We start from the raw sequence: 22,688 nt of genomic DNA, 5'->3' as shown, positions 1-22,688 counted from the left end.
AATGGCCATAGTAGCCATTATACATTATTGAACATCATATTCAATATAAGCAGTAGCTGAAATGGACCTTCAGGACCTCTTCCAGTTGCCACAAAAACCAAGTCTTTCCTGTCTTCTCAGGAAGTGCTGGATTAGGCTCCTGTCCCATATAACAAAACTGTATTTACAGATCTGCAAAAGGGAGTCTAGGAAATAAGTCCTCTGACTCTCCCCAGTCCACCAGTTTTCTTCTAACAAATATGGGGCTAGGGACATTCATAACAGATATTTTTTGAACTGACAGTTAAATTAAAAGTAAGTGCTGTCACTCACACAACATCATGGGTTATCACATGTAGTAAGTGCCTGCCTCTTTCTCCAAGGGACAAAACAATTATGGGAGCCATTGATGTGACGACTGTCTTTTACAGCATGTGATTTGGAGCATTCGTCATAGAATGCCAAAACTAGCGGTGCGTTTTCTTGGTAAAATACTGAGCACCATGTGAACAGACTTGAAAAAGGCAGATGGTAAACAGTAGAAGTACTTCTATGTATGTGTAATTTACAGTATTTTCAAATATAAAGCAAAGCTTTCAAACAGTTGAATCACAATAAGAGCTTAAGTAAGATATTACCAGTCTCAGGTTCTCGCTTTATCTTAAATTTACTCAGTTGGTCTGTTTGTTCTCTGGCTAGCATACATATTCGATGACATTCTTCTTTCATCTCCTGGAAAATAGTCTCCAGATTCTCCCTGGAAGATCAAAATTGTAAATTAAAATTGTAAATTAAAGCATCAACCAGTTCAGCTCTTCATGGCCTTCAATTTTATAGTCACACCCACAAACCGGAGAAAACAATAGTGTAAGCTACATTTCTTGGATACATCTTTCCTCAACATATGTATATACATTTTTGTTCTCCTTGGTAAAAGCAAAGAGAAAAGGGAAAAAAAACATAGTCAAAGAGTTGCTTAGTCATACCATAGACACAAACACGCAAGCTTTGGGCTCTCGTTGCAAGGACTGAAAGAACATCCAGCCTTTACATTTCCCTCAGTTCCCTCTAGTACCAGTGAAACAGCTTATCTTTCATGAGATACTGCTTCCATCTCATTCTAGGGAAAATAAGATGGTGCTGCTGCAAACATTAATTGTTTTCCTTTTTTTTCTGTGGACTTCAGACTTTGCAGGAGAAGGAACACCCTGGGCATCTGTTACTGCTCCTTCCTTCTTTTGTCTACCTGACATTTTGGAGAGGGGCTGGAGAACTCATTGCTTCTCTGCTTTATACAGCATCATATGCCTTTTCCTTTTATTTTTGGAGGTCTTTTTATTATAATCTTCTATAGAGTATCATGTCTCCATGAAATACTTAGTTATAAGCACTAAGAATGGTAAAGATAGCTATTCATGCAAGTGTGAGTTTTGCTTGCCTGAAGGCACTACAGATTATTCAGTTTATTGATTCAACCATAAAATTTCATTGTGAAATTTTGATAAACTTACTGACTATATTTCTAAGTGCAATCTTTTTGTATTTCATAAAATGAACTTTATTTAAGAATGAAAAAGTTAAGTTGTGGACCAACTGGATTGGTGTTCTCTTTTGCATCTTTCTATCAAAGTAGCTCAAAAGAGATTTTTCTTTAATCCAATGAGCCGTTTTCCTTTTTATTGCTTATTCATATAGAAATCAGGAGTGTCATGAGTTGTGTTCCTACTTCTGCTGAGCTTCTCTTTTTAAAGACACAAATCTATATCTGGATCTCATTTCAAAAAAGAAACATCTACAGAAGGAGTTAAAGTTGCTACTGTTAACACTTGTGTTCTGATCATTTTTCAGGCGTTTCAATGAATGAGAAATTAAAAATAAAAAAGGCCATACTACAAATTTCTAATCAAAGCTTTAAAATATACATATGATTAGATCAATCTACTTTCATTTGCTAGACATTTGTGATAGCATAATCTTACTAGTTTTCCCAGTCACCTACCTCCTTCCAAGAAAGGAGTAAAGTAAGGGAGTTATTTGAGAGGAGGGAAAGGTTCTTCATTCTTCTTTAGATATAAATCAGCAAAGACAAAACAGTCTTTATCACAGTCTTATTTCCACTCCTTTTTGTCATATAGTCTTAGTGAGTCAGACTAAAGATTCATCTAGTTCATTTATACCATGTCTGAGAGTGGCCAAAAGCAGATGCATAGGCAAGAGTATAAAAACAGCAAGAATGTATGATACTTTTCCCTAATACTCTCCCAGCCTCACCTTTGAGAATCTTCTGCTTGACCTCAGCAAAGGCTGTTAAAAGTGGTATTACTACCTATCCCATGAAAAATGCAAACTGAAGACTTTGGTTGATGCTTTTCCCAAAATACAGGCAGAAGGGGGAATACTTGCTTAAGAAATGCTTTTGTTCCCTTGGTCATAGCAAGGGATGGGAAACTTCAGCTTACAGAAAAAAACTGGATCCAAACTTTCCCATTTGGGATGGATCAGGCCAAGAATTAATTCTTCATGCTGACCATCATAATACCCCTGGCAGCACAACAGGCATCTATGCTGTGCTGCCATCAGTTAATTCATTTTGGTTGTATGTTCCTGTTCTGAAGGGACTTAACGCAGGGGAGTTAATGCTTACCCCCAAATCAGCATTAAAATTCACTGCTGTTTCCCATATAGTTTAAACCTGTGCTGAACCAAGTGTCTATTTTTCTTCCTCCCTGCTTATCCCCACATTGCTGCAAAGCCCCAGCTATGGTTTCATATGCTCACTGGCTTTATTTCCTTCCCCACACTACCTCTTTGACCCTCCTCCCTTTTTTTTCAAATTACTATGTAAAGAAGGGGGAAATAGCTATTTTGTAGCAAAAAAGATAATGAAAAGCAAATTGCAAAAATGCTGCAAAAATATTTACCTTTCAGACACAGGTGAAATACCAGAGATCCCTAGAGATAACTCATGCTTATCTGGAACAACTTTCTTACTTTTCACCTTAAAGTAAAACATGAAAGTATGGATCACATGTTAGCATATTCATTTTGTTCTTCACTCTGATATGAATCACAAATGTCATAGTATCCTTCAGCTAATCCTTCTAGAAGCTCTCAAAACGTTCACAAAATGGCAAAAGCTGTTTTATGCTGCTTGACTGAAACACCTTTTTTTAGTTTAACTTAGCACATGTAGTGTAGCATTCCCTGCTCTTCTTTGAAAGAAAGGGAAACTGGTCCTAAGAATATTACTTCACTATAATTCTGTTTTAATTGCATGCAATTCAGATTATGTGTAATTGTGTATAAGCTTGTTACTGAGATATTCAGATATTTTAGTTCTTACAAAAATCAACTTATCCACTATCATTTTCAACAAACATACCAAAAGCTAATGTGTCAGGAGTTGTGTTATGTTTTTAAAGAAGTTACTAACTTTGACTACCACCTTGTGGTTTACACTAGTATTACATAGGTTTTAAGGCAATGCTAGGTATTAAAAAAAGTGAAGTTTTTACTATAAGCAGTCATTAAGTTGCAAATCCATTAGATTTACATTACCAGATAACCTGGTAGGTCACACATGCTCTAAATCAGATTTCTGTCAAAATAGCTGATTTCAATGATAAATTGTTTATAATCACAGACCTACAGCCTACAGTTTGTCTACCTTGCAGTAAAGTGGGATTGCAGCTTGTGTAGACACACATTTGAGCTGCTTTAAAATTTCTACTGTTGCTACTGATTAAAGTATACGAGCAATATGGGTTACAAATGCCTGCCACAAGAAGTTAAGCACATGCTTGGGAAGTCCAATAGCTACAAGCTATGTGTTGCTCTGCTCATACTCTTACCTAAATTCACTTCAATTTAGCTAGCTGAAGTATGTTTACATGATTACATTCACACCTGTGACTGCACTATAGCTATCCCACAAGTACAGTTCACTCCGGATGCTCTTCTATGACAAAAGTAGATGGGATACAAGGGAAACGGAAAAAATCAACTTAATGTTGGTGAAAACTACAGATTGAAAATTATAAAACTGAAATGCTGATCTGGAGTTTTCACAAATACTATTTAACATTATAATAACATAACGTAAAAATAATTAACACACAAACTAACCAATATGTATTTAATAGTTCAGTGTTCCCTATAAGCTTTATATACTTAAACAATTTCCTGGTAACTTCAGAGTGCTAAAATTTAAAATCTGTTTATCAGATTAATTAGTATAAACATATTTGAAAAAAAAATTACAAAACTTTGGGTTTTCATTTTACCTCCATTTGGTTTCTTATCTTACCTCCGTTTTATATACTGGCATCTGTATACCCTTCTGTGCTTCATTTAATTCTTTCAATTTGATTTTCAGAGTTCTTATTTTATCTTCTTGGTTAGAAATAATAAATAGAAGCTTCCTTTCCTTTTGATTGTTTTTGTCCTCAATTTGCTTCAGCTTAATGCTCTCATTTTCTAACTGTTCCTAGAAAAAAATTTTAGAAATACCAGTATAATTAATATAATTGAGGCTGAGGAATATCACTATTCAGCAGTCTAGAATAGGCTAAATTAAGCCTTTGCAACATAAGTAAGGGCCAGTCTTATTTACTACATTATTAATTTTGAACTGGTAGTAAAGGCCTTCTACTGCTACATATTTATGTATCTGATCATAGATGATTACTTAGAACAACTATATGTTCTGAATTTAGGAAAGTCATATTAGTGTTTATAAAAAATAAAGAAGACTATCTTGATTCACTTAGCATAGCATATACATTCACATATTTCATGTATCAAAAATTGTATGTATAGTATATACGATAATATTTCATTAATTTCAATTAATCTAAAACAATTTAAAGAAATTGATATTCTGAGCTACCTTAATTTTGGAGCAGACCCAAGAATATTTGCAATGCTATAAAGATTTATGAAATAAAAAGCAGTGGCTGGCCCCATTTTAACTATCCATCTGGTAATTTGTGGATTTTTTGTATATGTGGGCTTTTTGGTGGAATGAAGAAGCATATAAGGAACAAATTTTTTTAATACGTGCACAGATAGTCTGGATAATTTTCAAGAAACAACCTATGGTACAAAACTGCAGCTATGAAACCTTAAAATTGTCAATTCATGAAATCTCTTACAACACAGATACTGAACTATATTGAATGTGACAAAGAGTGGCCTGAAGCTTCTCTGCAAGAGAAATAAGCCCAAAGAGTTTACTCTGCAAGAAGAAATGTAAGTGAAATGCAGTAAGATAGTCTGTAGATATATAGGGCAAGATGAAGATGAAAGAACAAGCAAAGGAATACTTTTTCAGGAAAAGCACTTGTTTTATTTACAAATGGGACTTAGAGTGGGTGAGGTGGTGCACTTGGGGATCCAGGTAGGTAGAGGCTACTTTAAATTATGCGAGATATTATCACTGAGATATCCAAATGTCTCAATGGCAGCCATGTAGGGATGAGTCCAGAGCCACCTACAGAGACACCAAGTGGTTAAGCATGTATTTATGTGCAGCTGACATAACAGTTTAGCCCCAAGAAGTTATATTATCTGGATAAACAAACTCAGAAATAGGGTTTGAAGGAATTGTTTTCTCTTCAATTTCAATTATTACTTTAAATAGTCAGCTTAGGATAAGAGCTTCAAGGCAACTCTGGACTTGGGTGGGATCTCAGGGATCCAGAATAAGCCTCTTTTTAGAGGCTTCTCCAAACTTTCTCTGAAAATGAGATGTTTCTATCTCACCAAAACTCCTCTCTCACCATTGCTACAGATCTTATATATCCCATTCTTTCAACCACCTTTGAATTGGCAAGGCATCTAAAGCTGTTCCTTTCTGCTTTAGGCATTAATAACTTCTTAATTCATTTACTAATTAGGCTGGAGGACCTTTCTTCCATGCTTTGCACTGCTGGCAGGTGTTGTGGGGAACATATATGTAGTCCTAGGACAGACCATGAAACACTTCCCATCCTCTTCCAGCACAGAATCTGTGTACTGTGTCACAGTAGACAAGAGTTTAGGAAAGTGGATGAAGAAAAAAATGCAGCAAAAGAGAAAAGAAAGAGAAAGATTTGAAAAGAACAGTTTTGAAAAGAACAAGACATCTGCAGTTTTTGGGCTAAAGAACACATTCATCAACTTCTGTAACATGCTACAGCAGCTAAATTTTATTTTCTCAAAAGGGACAAGAAGAGTGCAAGGAAGAGTCACAGTACTGGGAGGTACAGAAAGTTCAGAGCAAGTCAAAGAAGTATCTGATGATGATAAGGGAACGAGAAAAACAAACATATCTAATGAAGTGGGAAGAAAATAACAATTTAGGTTAAGAGGAGATAGAGGCATGGATAAAAGTATTTTTAAAAGATCTGAAAGGCTGGAAATAATTTTATAACTATTTACCTTTTCCACATTCTTTAAAGACTACAAAGAAGGTCTGAGAAACACCAGGTAGTATGAGAATAATAATAAAATCATAGCAGCTACACAGTAGACTTCAGTGTTGTTTCATGAACAAAAGAAACATGAAAGCTTGTAGCAACCCTTAAATTCATGACTGCTTCAGTTTATGCATTGAGCTATAGTTAAAAATGAGTAGCTCCTATTCCTCCATCCAGGTCATGCAGAGTGAAACAAAAATGGTTATCAGGGAGTGCTGATATAGGTATGGGGAACTGCTCTTTGCCATTCCAGGAATGGAAAGGCAGTAATATTTTAAGGCATGAGTTCACAGGCCCCAAGCCACCACAGAGCCATCATCCAGTTGTAGGGTTCCCTAACATACCATGGTCAAATTCCATGTCTCATTTAAAAACCTTATGGGGCATAGCTTTTCATATATTTTCTTTTGCAAATGACATGCTTGGCAATCCAAACACCCAGGAAAAAGGTTATGTCACACACAACACTTGCCCTTGAAGAACAACTTTATCTTCAGGACAGTAAATTAAATCTTTCATTGAGGCTGTGATACAGCATTGATCGGCACACATTTATCCATCTGGAACTATCACAGCTCCACATAACATGTGGGCTTTCAAAATCTTTCAGGCAGCTGGGTGCACTACAATAACCTCCAGTAGTTCTCTTCCATTTCTCCTACCTCCTCCTGCAGGAAGTCGGGACAAGATTTAAGAAAGCAATGAGGAAAACCATTTTGGAGCCAACTGTGAGAAGACCCAAGTACCAGCACGGCAATTACTGTTAAACAACATGTTGCAAAGAAGATAAATCAGTGCATACTGGTGCAAGTCTTAATTCTTGCATACTGTCAGGACATCACACCAGGAATAACATTGGAGAAACTGTTAAACCTTTTGAGATCCAACAATAATACAGCCCTTTGTAGTTTGATGATGTTATGGTTTCTAAAGCTGACTGAGTTTGGGTGGTTTCCACAATGTGGTAGCATTTTTAAACTGGCTTAAGTTTGTAAAACTAATGCCATGACAGCTATGTCACACAGGTGATGCCTACTCAGTTAACATAGCAGGTCACACAATGGATCTTTTAAGTGTGCTGATACTAGCAGAGAAGTTACATTTGTATCATGAACAGATCAATGCCTTTTCTTTTGGAGATGCCTTATGGAATAATAGCATAATTCAGGTTGGAGGGGACCTCAGAGGGTCTCTAGTTCAACCTCCTGCTCAAAACAAGGTCGGCTATGACATCAGACCATATTATTCAGTTTAGTCTTGAAAACCTCCGAGGATGGAGACTGAACTACCTCTCTTGGCAACCTTTTCCAATGCCTGGATGTCCTCATGGTGAAAAGTTTTTCCTTATGTCCAGTCTGAACCTCTCTTGTTTCAACTTATGCACACTGCATGGGAAGAGCCTGACTCTGTCCTCCTGATAACTTCCTTGTAGGTATCGGTAAGTGGCTCATAGCTCCTCCCAAAGCCTTCTCTTCTCCAAGATAAAAAAAATGCAGGTCCCTCAGTCTCTTCTCATAGGACATGTACTCTAGCTCCTGACTATCTTGGTGGGTCCTCTGCTGTACTCATGCTAGTTTATTAATGACTTTCTTGCATTGGAGGGCCCAAAACTGGCTGTAGTATTCTAGATGCAGTCTGATGAGTGCTGAATAGAGGCAAATAACTATTTCCCTTGCTCTGCTGCCTGTGTTCCTGTAAATATAGCCCTGGAGGCTGTTGCCTTTTTTTCCTGCCAGGGCACACTGCTGGCTTATGCTCAGCTTGCTGTCTACCAAGACCCCAGCTCCTTTTCCACAGGCAGTCAGTCCCCAGACTGTATTGTTGCAAAGGAATTTTTTTTTTAAAGTGTGCTTTAATGGCCTGTTTCAGGGACTTCCTGGGATAAGCTTTCAGATGGTTTCAAGGAAAATACTATTCAGCTAACAAACTACTGTAAGTGGTCTCTGGGAATATAAACTGTAATGTCTTTTAACAGCTTAACCACACATTCTTCGTTATTTTTAGGTAGAGAGAGCCTAAACAGAGGAAGCAATAAGAAAAAAGCTATTCTATCAATACCAGAATTTCTTGGATCAGTTAGTAGGGCCTAACTAATGGTACTGTATACACAGTGTCATTGGTACAAAATAGCTAAATGCGCAGAAGTGTCAACTAGTCTAAAATCATAAAGTACAGCTTTCTTTGCATGGAAGATAGGAACAAAAGTGACACTAGAGATGCAGATACTGACTGGAACACTCAACTCTCATTAGACTGCTGCAGCAGCTACTCCTAGTTACTTAAGTCATTTTAGCACCACAATTTTGAGCACAGAAAGAAGACTTCTATGCATCTGCCATTCCTCTGCTATGTTCTACACAGGGAAAGACCTACCAATTTATTGTAGGATGAACAATTTTATATGCCATATGCATCATTCATTCTTGACACAGCTTCTTTCCCTTTGTCACGGCAAAAGAAAGTCTGACCAATAAACTCTGGATGATGTTTAATACTGAGGTTCTTATGAACATGTTTTCCTGTTGCAGATATTGACTTGAGTGTCATGTTTTATGGAGATTACAAGGATGACAAGATGTATGACTCTATACTAAAAACAGCATGCAGAAGCAGCTTTCCTTGACATTGTCTAATTTTGCTTATTAAGGTTTTTTATTTGCTGGGCAGCTTTGGCTTTGAAACAACTGGATCCACATTCTTCCTAGTTAATAAAGTCGAGCCAGGCAGTACTCAAAAAAACAGCATTTGAGAAGGCAGTAATTTAGGCCCTTCAGTCTCCTCAAGCAGGGGACTAAAAAATTTGATAATCTTGTATATATTTTGGTGCTGACCACCAAACCAACCATCGTCTGGCTCAGTCACCTCTTTCTGTGAAGGTTACCGTCTTGCCACAGCTTTTTTGACAAATATCCAGATTGACGGGGTCAAGGAGTTTTGTGGATTTAATCCTACAGACATTATACAAACACTTTTGATGAATCCACTTCAGTAAGGGCAAGACCATTTCCAGGCTAATTCTTTAAAACTCATGCAAGCACAATGATTACGTGTGGTATTGTTCATACATAAATTCCAGCATAAAGGTCAGAAGTACAAAAGAAAGCATGCAAACTTGCACAATGCAGATACACAGATAGAGTCATACAGGATTCTATTTATGCTTTAAATCAGTGCATATGAACGTGAACAAAGGAAACACTTCAGGATACACTGGCAACAAAATTGACAACAGCAGTTAAAATTCAGAAGCATGGCCAAGTTTTCGAGGCTAGAAAACACAGAAAACCTATCATCCCTCCCTCCCTCCCTCCCTCCCTCCCTCCCCCCCCTTTTCAAACCTGTGAAAGTTAAGGTTTGATCACATACACCTATTACAGTCAATCTGACATTTCCATTAACTTTACTGGAGGGCAAAGTGCAGTCCACTGAGAAATCCTTTTGGAAACTGTGTTTTGCTAAATCCAATAAGCATGGGTAAACCCAAAGACCTCAGTCATGAGAGAGATTCTAAGTTTCAAGGAAGGACAGACAGAAACATGACATTTTAATTAAGGACAGTAATCATGATTTTCTATTTGGAATTACACATTTTGCAAGCCTGAAAGTTTTACTGGAGAAACAGAATAAAGTATTTAATGCAATGGAAGACAATAGCTGTACACATTATTTGTTTTAGAGATGAATGTGGATAGAATATGATTAGAAAAATACAGGTTTTCAAACAGAATATTAAAAGAGCTTCCAAACTCAAATCGCTAAAAAAGCCAGTAATTGATTGAACTGGATTCCAGACTACTAAGTAACTTAGGTGATAAGACAAAGGGAAATGGGCATAATATCTCATAAATTGTTTTTATGTAAGAACAGCTACAATGGGTCAGTGACAGGCTGATGGATATTTGGTCTAACAGAGGCCAAAAGAAGATGTTTAGGGAAGAGTACAAGAATGCATGCATGATACATCCTTTAATAAATTCCCAGGCTTCCTTAGCCAGTAGTTTCTATGCATTTAGAAACAGACAGATTTCTCTTCCATGAAGTTGTCCAGTTTTCCTTTGAAGAAACTCAAACTTTTGACTACCTGTCATGTGAAGAATCATCTCCTTTTGTTTTTTTTCTTTTTTTTGAATCTGTCCCCCAGTTATTTGATGACTCCTCGTTCATGTATTCAGAAAGACAAGGCATTTGGGAACTCTTAGATGAACTCTATCTGGTCCTGTTGTTTTGTTTATTTTCCCAGTTTGTTCCAAGCATTCATTCCATGCAGTGCATTTTCTTACCCATCATATATCAAGTTTTACATTAAGAAAGTGCTAAAATTGGCAGCTGCCATAAAGGGTGTGTGAGCATATAAAGTGTTTATCAGGATACAATTGACTATCCACCATCTTCAGAAGAAAGCTGAGGTTACATGATTCTCTTCCCCCCCGTTTATTCAGTAAAATGAGGACTCAGGTATATAGACATCTGTGTATCTCCACATATAACCTGCCCATGGCTGGTGTACCTCTGCTGTGCTGCCTGGACATCTTTGTACCGCTCTCTCCAGGTTAGCTGAAGCTTAAGCCATTTTACTGAGAAGCAACCGTAATAACTGACTAAACCAAAATGCAAGTAAATACAAATAATTTATAATAATGATTATTATCATTAATATAATGATTTCTGCCTCTTATTCATTGCCTGTAATGTTCTGTATAGATCACATCAGTTCTCAGTGTTTCCCCATATGAGAAGAGTAGATAACGTGCCTTCCTTTCTCATACTCATTATACGATTAGGGTACTTAAAACTGTTGTCCTTAAGCAAGCATTCAGAAAAAAGAGTATGGAATATAAGGCTTGGTCAGGTCTCCGTGTACAGCTGTTAGAAGTAAGTATTATCCAATTCAAGGCAGAGAAATGTAAAAATATGCAAAGATGTTCCATCAAAGAATTAACCTTTCAACTGTCTTGTACTCTAAATAAATCAAAGACTAGGAAAGAAATTATATCATGTGATTAGACTCTACACGGAAGAAGTATGTAAAAACTTTTTTTTTAAATAAAGAAAGGAGGGTACATAAATCTTTGGTAACAGTAGGTTTGAGGTGTTTGTTTTTGTAAGGATTTAATCTCAGGTGAGATTCCTTCAAGATCGTTAATAAGCATCTGTAATTCAATAAAATTATTTTCCAATTAACACTTCTGATTAAATACTGCATTTCTGTGAATTCAGCATGATTCATTTGTTCATAGCTCACATTTAGGAAACAAATCCTGAAATTAACTATTTTTAATTTGATGGCTAATTTTACATAGGTCTTTTAAAGATGATTTTACAGGGTCACTATCATGGATATTTTTATTCAGAACCCACAAACACAGTAGCATGACATGGGATAAGAACAATGCAACTTTGTGCATCTTTTTCATTGTCTCTGTTGAACATGCAAGACTTACTCAAGGTATTTCCTATTTATTCTCCGCTCTTGCTTTATTATTCCTGCTGCTCTTAGCAGGCTGTAGTGAAAGTCTCAGAGTTATTTCGGCTAATAGGTGAAGAGGAGAAGAAAAGGCACAGTATTAGAACTGACTGTTTAAACAGCAAACGTATCATCAGTGCCTGCAGAGCAGTAGACAGGCACAGGTTCGCTTTCCACCTCATTACTTTATAGGAGCAGATTCTCCATTTCTTCTTGGAAAAATACACTCAGTAGCTGCAATGTGAGAACCTCTTCTGAGAGAAAGAGGAAGCGCCTTTTTGGCTGCTATTTATGGCAGGTTAAGAAATAAATAAGCAAATAAGTTCCTGCTTTCCAAATAAGTTCCTCAGAATTATTCTAGGGAGCTGGATGGCCAAAGAACAATTGCACTGGGAAGGATCAAAGACACTAATTACTTCAACTAACCAGACCACCGTGGCACAACTCTCATGCACTTCAGGTAGGAATCCTGCATTGGAAGAAGGGCAATTCAAAGGTACCAGTGAAACCTCACTTCTCTCTTTAGATCCTCAGAGTATAATCACAGCACAAATGTGATCTTACGTTAAACATCTGCAGGTGACCGACCATACCTTTAGGAGTTTTTCTCTTTGCTTTGCTATGTTCAGTTTTTCAGAGAGCTGGCTGAAAGGTAAGTTGGAGGTTTCAATTTCTTCAGGCAACAGAATGTAGGAATGCGCATTACCTTAAAATAAAAAGCAGCTGATTGTCACTGTATTTTCCCTAGCCAGATTCTAAAAAAAATCAAATTAAAAAGAACCTGGACTTATATTAACTTCTTTAGTTTCTTTTAGTTACTCTTCATATTAAAAAAGCAAGAGAAGCCCAATTCTCTGCTTAGAGACAATGCAAGACTAATTCAGCAATAAGGAATGTACATGTATTCTTAAAAATATAAGCCAACCACTTTGCTAGTATTTACAAAAACCAGGAGTGTTAGGCTAGTGTGAGTAAATATTTAATGAGTATGGCAGATTAACACATGGTTACTTCGACTTTTTTTCCTCTTATTTGTGAAATACAAATAGTCAAAGAGTGGAAAAAATATCCATCAATGACTATTTGATTTGAAAGAGAGTTATCTGCTTATAAAGCTTTAGTTATCCAGTAAGATTACCATCCCAACAGCATGTTAGCATCTAACATAATAGACATGTATCCATAGCATTCACTTCTAAAACAACCTATCAGCTAAACCTCTTTACAGACAACTGTAAAACTGAAATAAAACAATTTTGTTTTAATTATAGTGAATTATTTTTTATCTATGTTCACATAACTTTTGACTTCAGTGTGAGCAGGTTCTACATCTGAAGAAAATATCACTGCTTCTTGAGGAGGATGCAGAAAGATCTTGAAAGTGTTGCATTTTATAAATACAGTTTGAAACCGTATATTTGTATTAACTCTCGCTTTCACAGAAAAGTATGGCATTGCTTTGAGAGATGTTTATTGTAAAAACTGAAGCAACAAAGTCAGAACTATTTATCAGTGCAACACAGCATAGAAAGAAATAGCATGTACAAACTGGAGTACGTACCTCTATTAGCATTCAGAGCAGCTAACTGTGATTTCAATTTTGCAATAACATTGTTTTGAAGCTCTATCTGTTCCTGCTGTTCACGTATTTGCTGTATGTAGTTTTCTGTCTGCAAATATAATTCAATTAGCATTAATCTTATCTTGTTTTGACTAGGGGCCTCAGATTTAGCATATACAGGTCATCAGCTTTGATTTTAAACACGATTGTAGTTGTGGGCCTGTCCATGTAAACCCAACTACCATCACTTTTAGCAAGTCTGTACTGTTGAGACTGAACTGATTAGGAAAGGTGTTATAGCAAATAAATCCTGATTTTCAGTAACTGTGTTTTAACTATGACAGCTGTAAAGCGTAGGATAACTTTTTCAGTATAGGCATCTTCCTTCATAGCCATAGAACATGCCAGGTCTAAAATTAATTTTAGTATTTACTTTTTCTGAGTGCTGGTCAGTTAGTTTATCTATAGAAAGATGTAAATTTCTTCCTCCACTCTTTCTAACAAATAAAAGTAGATTAAAAAAAGTAGAAATTTATTTTAAATTAGAAAAAAACTGTTGTAGGATATAAAGCAACATTATTGTTTTCAGTAACTTTAATTACCTATGTACAGAGTTTTGCCTGTTCCTCTGAATCTAGTACAGTTGATTTTTTCAAACCAAGAAGATAGGAGGGAAGGCAAGCAAGCAGAGAAAAAGAGTAGCTGATCAGCTGAATTTTTCATCGAATTGTACTCCATCTTGTGCTATAGTCAGGCCATACAGAGCCTAATAAGACTGCTCATATATCACTGGAATGTGCAAATATTATCAGACAGCCAGTTAATTGAACAAATGGTCAAGTGGCAAGAAGATGCTAATATTCAAAAACTATTATTTCATTAGCACATCTTTAATGTTGCAGTTACAGCAGTGCTAAAAACAAGCAAGAAAACTTGTGAAATTTCATCAAGGAAACATACAAGAATGCATTGAATTTTTATGAAATTAGGAATATATCTATTACTGAGTAGATCAAGATTTGGGACAAGACCAAGCATTACTCTTCTACTCCAAGCTTATCTTTACTGCTGTTTAATTCCGAATCTCAATTACATTTAAATTCCCTTCTCTCCCCACAAGCATGTGCTTTTCTGTAGAGTATGCAGAATAAATCTAAAACCAAAGTTTATTTTAAAAGGCCAGGTAGTAGATGTACTGTGAGAGTTCTTAAAAAAAAAAAAAAAAAAGTGATCAAAGAGCAGTACACTCCAGCAGCTATAAGAGACCTCATGAAGCAGAAAAATCACTGAGAACCAAATTGAAAATGTACAACAGCAATGTCTTGTCAACACTTCTGTACAGAGCACAGACATGACAGCTAAAACAGACAGAAGAGAAGATGCTTTTGACAGCCAGTGTGCACAAATTATTCCTTGAGTCAGATGGCAGCAACAAGTTACCAACTAGAAGATCTGCATGACAACCAACCATCCATCTGTATCAAACACCATCTGGCCGAGATGACTCTGGCTTCTGTGTGCTTGACATGGCTCCCAGCTCTAGAGACTGGCAAAACAAGTGGCCTATCGGTAACTTAAGTAGTAAACTGTTAACAACAGAATGGTGGACAATCCAACAAAGTGCGAAGGCCACATAATGAACAGAGGAAGCTGCTAGAGCAAAGCACTGTACAAAGGTCACTCAGAAACCGTGAGTTTGCTTATGAAGAAAAAAAAAGCAAACAAACAAAAAAACCCACAAACAACTTATTACACCATCAACTGTTCCTGAGAAAATACTTCTGTTCTCTTCTGAAGTCACAGAATCCAACTGCTGAAAGTTTGATTAGGACACAGATTTGAACTGGTAGTAATCCTTTATGAGAGCTCTGCTTTTGTTTTTAATTTCTCAGTAAGAGGAAATGCAGAGAGAAATCTTGCAAACATTTAGTTCCTTTAACAACATTCGTATCTCATCCACTTTTCTGGTTTTCTTCTGTGGACTTTAGAACTCCTGACCTGGTATTTGATGTTTGTTTTGAGGGCAGATATTTCTTTCATGTACTGCTAGATGCCCCAGAAGTATTAGCTTGACTGGTTTTCCTTTAAATAATTAATTGCTCATCATAAGAGACAGAATTTAATGGATTCTTAGACATTCTAATATGAGCTGCCTCTTGTTAAGTTAGTTGCAATTTCAGCACAAAATGTATCTGACATGCTACTTGCGCTTGTCAAGTATGGAAAACTCTACAGAAACGGATTTGGATCAGCACTGCAGCAACAGACTATGAACGTAGATAAGACTGCCCAGCAGTGACTGCACACAGTACTCACGGCAGACCTGTTGTGCAGTGCCTTAGCTCATTTGTTTCGCAACAGGAGGATGGGAAGATTGTATTCAGATTTGAGAATATTCTCTAGCAGACCTTTCCCTATTCCCACTTCTACCGATGCTTTCATAACTTCACACGGAGTATGGTTCATCTGCCTTTGAATAAAGTCCCAGGCTAGGAGTTCTACTGAAGCTTCTAAAAATCCTGTAGCATTAAGAATATTCAAATCCTCCTGTAAAATAACAAAGGTTCCACTGCTGAGCAGAATATGCACAATAAAATCAGTATTGCAAAGCCCAAAACTGATAGCTTTGCACTATGCTGGCCTACATACATGACAGGAAGCTCTAGAAGAGTTTGTGGCTGAAGTAATGGTTTTTACAGAAGTAAAAAAGTAAAAATTCAGAAGTGCTCCTTACTGTTCAGGATGCCTCCAGAATCTGCTTCTGTTAATTTGTTATTAAAGAGTAATTCTATACATGATTTTTAAAAATCAGTACTTATCCTGATCGTTTTAAGATGAGTTTGCTGTTCAAGACACAAACTCTCTTGTCCTAATAGTTTGCATGGTGCTTAACATATGAGAGCCTTTGCTCCTTACATCAGGTAACTTAATTCATAGGACATATCCTCCTATTAACACAAAATGACTTAATTTAAGCTATTTAATACCTTAACGTAATTCAGCTATCTACATCAATAACTTTAAAAGTAACTTTGGAATAAAGCAAATTAACTTTCAAAATGTACTTCATTAAAGTTGGAGGACTTGTGAATTGATCTTTGCTATTTACATTAAAAGATTTCACTAACCCTCCACAACAGATAACACTTTTCTCACCTTTAAAGCCACAGAAAAAAATAAAGGTCAAAAACCTGAAACCCACCTACTTCTTTGCACCTTAATGAGTTACTCTGCAGTATACTGGCCTGGTTTCATAACTGCGATTTCCAACTTTAACAGATGCACTAAAGTGCGTGTAGCTAAAGTGAAACTGAAATCTACATTTACCACAATTCTCCATGGAAAGGTCAGCTTTAAAAATACAGTTCAGAACCCAACACATACTTTTAGCTGTAGTTCTTTCACAGCATGGTCCCTATCCATGCATGCCTGTCGATAGGCTTCATAAGCTTTGTTAAGCTGCTCTCCAATGTTTTTATCCATAATTCCCAATGTTGTTTCATCACTGAAAAGATGGTCAAGTTAACAGACCTGAAAAGTAATCAGAAGAGAGAAAGCTAAGAAAAAGATGTAACTAAAAACATATATAAAAATATGACTTCCATTAATATCAAACTCAAGTGATATGTCCAGTGTGTTTGAGCATTAACTTGCACAATAATTTCAACTATAGCTCTGCTCACATCAACATTTAATGGTATGTGCTGGCATAGGTTTAAACAAAAACTAAAGAAAAGCAGCTTAAATTTGAATCAAAGTCTGGATGTACAAGCATAGTCCAACTTAACTGTATTGTAATTACAGTGTTTGAGGACTGACATCTGTAACTGGTGTATGTCACCACATAGCGCCAGCTTCCTAATTTTAAGATGTTGATTACTCAATTGTAAAGTAACAGAAAGAATTAATGATAATCTCAGCTTTTAGTATTAAACCGAATAAAAAGATAAAAGCCCAATAACATTAGGTCACATGAACCTATCCTATTCTATGCCATATTTGAAAACAGCAATACAAGAAACACTGCAAGGTGAGTTAAAACTTCTACAAATCTTGAATACTAACTAGTAAAAACTACTGAGACTTAGAGGTTTTTTTCACACAATACTCTCAAATTTTTACACTTTCTAAACAATTTCAGTATCAGCTGCTGAAACTACAGCTCATCAACACTGACACATAAGACTAGGCCAATATTAACTGGTCACAGATTTCAAGGCAGAATGAACTTTGCAACCACCGGTCCTTTGCTTCTAGTATAATACATGACATGAATTTTAAGATTAAAATTTACCATAATGTAAATATAGCAGAGGATAGGTGAGTGAAATCTCAAATAAAAGCAAAAAAGGACCAGCAGTAAGAAAAAAATATAGACCAGTAATTCACATCTGCTCTCCTAATTTTTAAAGCATGGTTACCTCATGATATATAACATGGACAGCACTATCTTTTATCACTGTCTTCTGGGATCATGGATAAACTACAGATTTTACTAAAGAAAATGGATGAGAAGAGTATAAGCCACGGCAAGTAAACTTGCTTTTGGACCTTGACAAAAATTGGATCACACCTTTAAGCTTTTGTTCACTTTTTCTTGCTCTTGAATATTTTCCACATCATAGACTCTTAATACAGAAAGGTAGTTTGACTTTCCTAGAAGGTACAACAGACTACTGTATGGATGTCACAGCTCTTTGTCCTACTAACTTTATTTAATGAAGTGTGTACACTGCAAAAGCAATTGCCTCTCAGCTCCAATACGGCTGCATTTCTTAGTGGCAAAGCGAATTCTGTAACAGCTTGGAAACACTTAGGAATGAATCCTTCTGCATAACAAGTATTACTGAAATCCAAGTTTATAAATTTTGTCTTAAAGCCCACCACCATTTCACATGAAAGGTTTTTGTTTTCTGAACACCACTTTAGTCATTTATAATCTCAGGTCGATGCTTACTGTCTCAAAGCATCATTAGTAATGCAAACTACTTCTCCCCCTTGAAAAGTATCCCTCCTGGAATATTCACTCTAATATCTGGGGCACATCTTTAAATAAGTGGGTAGGTTTCCTTTCAATTTCAAATGAAGGACTGTTTCATGTAGTTCAAGGAATAAGGAAAGATACTACAATTGGCTGCATGAGGGGCTACTAAACTTAGGAAGACTATTGTTATTGCTGAAAATGACTTAAAAGTGTGCTCTCATATTCCTTAAAAACTTGCAGAGCACCAAACTTGATTTTGTACTTATCCAAAATTCTCCAGAAGACACTTAACTTGTAACGGTTTATGTAATAAACTGTAATGTCCTGCACGTACAGAAGGTAACTTCAAATATTGAGTGTGATGGGATTTAAAAGATGATGTTCAGCTTCTAGTAGAGGGAATGGAGTTCAGCTCCACATGATTCATACTCCATAGGAAATGAAGCTATTTTAAATTAAAATCTCAATTTGAAAATTAGTACTTAAAATTTATCCCTAACTTCCAGCCTTTTCTTTACTGACTGGGACTGGGAGTATCAACAAAGAGCAGCCCTTGTCAGGACAGCAGGTAGGATCAATTATTTTTGCTATACCCTACGCCTGCTTTTCTACTTGGTATGTAAGAATAAGAACGTTTGAGTATAGTCCAAGTTTGAGGACCCCCCCCCCCCCAGCAAATATTAGTTTACTGGTACCTCTCTAAAATTCAGATTTCATGTAGTAAGAAAGGGGCAATGAAACTCATAATTAGTGCAGCTGGACACTTTAAGATGGAACTGTTACTTGAAGAATTGGTCCTGCATTCACCTATACTCTAGACACTCATTTCTGCTTCCACCTCCTCTCCCCCTTCCAGCACCAGCAGCTTTACTGTAAACCGTATCAGTGAACCAATCCAGCTTAAGTAGATGCTAAAGGTACTTTTGCTGTGTTAGTTATAATGTAGATCAGTTCAGTGGACTACTTCATGCTGCATGATCACACCAGCTCCTATGTCATTACAAGGGAGCAAGCACAGGAGCAGAAGACACGAGCAAACGGCAGCAGAACCCCTGTTTTTGCTGGCAGCGTTAGCTTTGAAATTTTAACATGAAGTCACGGTTATGTAATGTGAGTTAGGTCTGCATTGCCACAGAAATGGATACTTACTTCCTGCCTTTCTCCATCCCTGGCCATGGATTTTTACCGTCTGCTTGTATCAGTGTTAGCATTTATATGCTACTCTGCGAGTTGTGTCAGAGAAGGAACTCCCCACCCTCTCGAAAAGAGTTAAGCTGGCGCTAGCTCACTGCAAGGCTGCTGGAGCACTACTACCAACACAAGGAGGCAGCGGGAACATGCGACTGACTGGCTGTGGGCAGGACTGCAGCAGCCTAGATTTAGATTGGATTAAACTACTCCGTAGTGACACCCCGAGTTGCCTACTGCTGGAACGAATAGATAACATAAGAAGCAGTAATCTCATGTCCAGAACTCCTGGCAATTAGAACAAACTGGTGCCTTCTCCTGCTTCTCCTCCATAGGCATCAACTTTTTTCAGGGAAATTGCCAACTGTTCCTTTCATTAACTCTGCTCCCCACATTCAGTTGGCAGGGGGGAACACCCCAAACCCCCCAAAACATATATCCACACTAATCTAACCAAGCTGGGTTATGCTGCATCGATACAGCAACTGGAACATCTTCAGCCCAAAAGTTCACAGCTCTAATCTTGAGCAACTGACATTCTAGATGTTCAGTAGATCCTCAAAAGCCTTTCCTAATTATTAGCAGTGATATATAGTCGGTACCGATTCAGCACTACAAAATAGTGTATTCGTTGTAACAAGGGCAGAATTAGAGAGAGAGAGTAGCTCCAGAGTTTGATGAGAGAGTCCTGTAAATGCGAAGAGCGTTGAGGGTTGTGTTGCCAGAGCTATGGCAATGAGAACTCGAATTTCATCTGTGAGTAAAGATATACTGGAAATACTGGAACACGCTTGGGTATAGCACATGCTTTGAGATAAACTTTTCAATAAACAAACCAAATGAAACCTGCAGATGCTCTTAAAATGCCGGTTTCAAATGAAAAGCATTTTATTGATATAGGAGGGAAAAAAATACAGCAGCAGTAATACAAATTTTCTGGGAGATTTTTCAAATGCCAACAAAGCCCCAGTACAAAGATTAGCAACACTCTGCCCCGGACGTCCGGGAATCCCAGCACCTCCGATCACTGAGAAGACACACTGTGAGTTTTCAGGGTGCTGCAGGAAATGCCCTAAATTCTGAAAAAAAGGGTTTAGCTAATCATGTATATACAAATTAATTCACAATACACATGCCTACCTCGTGTAGGTTCACCTGAGAATACTGATGCCATCCAGAAGCAAGTACATCTCTACATATTTCTGCTTTCAAAGCAGTTTCTTCAGTGGAAATATTTTGCAAGTTACACTGCCACCAGCTTGGGAACAGGAAACCTGTTGAAGTGATCATTTGTGAGAGACAGAGCGCTCACTGCACTTTCCATGGGCTTTTTTTTTTTTTCTCGTGATGGGCAAAATCATTCCTGCTCTGCACTACTGCGAAAAGGGTCAGACACCCCCTGAGAGCCGCTCACGCCACAACAGCGTTAAAGTTCAGAGCACACAGAGCCTCCGGGCCCTGAGAGAGAGGTGGTGGCTGTTGCGAGGGCTTAACCCCCCCGCCCCAGGCCGGGAAAGCAGCGGCAACTCTCTGTACCTCGCTCGCCGCAGCCGCGGGCCATCGCCACCGCGGAGCGGGCCGGCTGCGCGCTCCGCCTGCTCCCGCGGTCCCGCCGCGCCCCCCGCCGCGAGGCGCAGCACGCTCCGCGCGCAGCCTCCGCGCCCCCGCCCGCTCCCCGCGCCGGGCACAGCGGGGCCGCGTGGAGACGCGCATCCCCAGGAGCCGCCGGCGGAAGGACGGAAGAGCCCAGGGCAGGGCCGGGCCGGGCCGGGCCGGGCCGGCCGGGGGAGCCCGCGGCCGGGCGCCGCGACCCGCGCTGCCGCCCCCAGCCGGGCGCCCGCCGCTCCCCGCGGAAGGCAGCGGAGCGCTTTCAAAAGCGGCTTGGACTTACGAGCGCCTGGCGGAGGCCCCGGCGCGGAGCCCCGCTCCTGCCCCGGCACCTTAACCCAGGAACCAGAACCGACTTCCTGTCGTGCCGCTCCCCCCCCCCCCGCCCGCCGTGTCACGGGGCGCGCCGGGCGCCGCGCTGCCCTTCCGCCACGGGCAGCGGCCGCCTTGCGCCCCTGCGCCCCCGCCTGCCGCTGCGCCCCGCCGGGGGGCGAGGCCGAGCTGCCCCTCCGTCCCCGCCCGGGGCTTCGCAGGCAGGGTCTGCGCCTCGGTCCCGTCGCGAAGGCGCCCTGCGCGGCTGCCAGTGCCCCCCTCCTGTTCGAGGCTTTTCATGAGTCTGCGTGTGATCCTTGTAAATAAAAATGCTTGCATTCATAACGTGACTATACCTCTTGTACCTAGCGTACCTGCTCTCTGAAGCGTTTCATAACTTATTAAGGTGACTTTTTCTGCATTTAGTTATTGCAGGCTTTTTATAGATCAGCTTATAACGGAAATGCAGTTAATTTTCATTTTGCTACTGCCACAAGCCCCTCTTTCCCTTGGCCACACGCGGAGGGGGTAGAAGTCTTCCCGCAGGTGGGTACGGGGAAGGGAGCTGGCGGGAGGAACGTGCCTGCGCAGGGCAGGTGCCGTCAGAGACGGCGGAGGGGGCGGTACGGCCGTCGCATCAGCCTCGCCCGCCGCCGAGCCGCAGCGAGCGTACCCGCACGGCCGGGTGTGGGGTTTCTCGTGCTCGCAGTTTCTGCACGGGCCCGCCCGGAGCAGAGCCTGGGCTGTCGCCTGCTGCGGCTCCGCGCTGCAGCCCGGCGCGTCGGGGGGCGGTGGAGGTGCGGGGCTGCGGCCCGGCACCGCCGCGGGACGAGCACCGGGAGCGGAGCCGGGCGTTGCGCGCTCTACGTTCAAGAAAGTTATTTGCATTATGATTTACCTTTCCTGATAGGCTTCTAATGGCACTTCTGGTCTGTTCTGATCTTTTTTAAGACTAAAGAGACTTGTAGGCAGATAATTTAATGAGCCAGTGAACATATTTCCTGGTCAGCTGCTATCAAGAGCTTTGGGCGACTTTCTAATGAACCCACTAAGGTGCAAAGAGGGCTTTCTCCTTTAGCATGGTCCCGAGAAAGGAGGATCCAATTTCCCCTTTCAGAGGCCTTTATCTTAATT

The 22,688-nt window shown here is 39.2% G+C and overlaps 1 protein-coding gene across 3 annotated transcripts in view; it reads right to left on the bottom strand.

The window, feature by feature from the left end:
• The window catches only part of TANK (TRAF family member associated NFKB activator), a 29,139-nt gene extending 7,510 nt beyond the window's left edge, over positions 1-21,629 (bottom strand). For 2 of the 3 annotated variants that reach the window (XM_064514845.1, XM_064514844.1), the window contains exons 1-8: positions 21,526-21,629; positions 20,775-20,908; positions 16,847-16,993; positions 13,463-13,571; positions 12,495-12,607; positions 4,286-4,465; positions 2,901-2,977; positions 618-736 (exon numbers count right to left, since the gene is read on the bottom strand). In XM_064514845.1, the coding sequence (XP_064370915.1) occupies positions 618-736; positions 2,901-2,977; positions 4,286-4,465; positions 12,495-12,607; positions 13,463-13,571; positions 16,847-16,945 (697 nt within the window). In that variant the 5' untranslated portion in view covers positions 16,946-16,993; positions 20,775-20,908; positions 21,526-21,629. The remainder of the gene's footprint in view (positions 1-617; positions 737-2,900; positions 2,978-4,285; positions 4,466-12,494; positions 12,608-13,462; positions 13,572-16,846; positions 16,994-20,774; positions 20,909-21,525) is intronic. The other variant, XM_064514847.1, reaches the window with a different exon arrangement.
• Positions 21,630-22,688: the final 1,059 nt, after the last annotated feature.

The sequence above is a fragment of the Dromaius novaehollandiae genome, chromosome 7, assembly GCF_036370855.1.
Source record: "Dromaius novaehollandiae isolate bDroNov1 chromosome 7, bDroNov1.hap1, whole genome shotgun sequence".
Taxonomy (NCBI): domain Eukaryota; kingdom Metazoa; phylum Chordata; class Aves; order Casuariiformes; family Dromaiidae; genus Dromaius; species Dromaius novaehollandiae.
The sequence above is the reverse complement of the archived record's forward strand: the minus strand, read 5'-3'. Positions and strand labels throughout refer to the sequence as shown.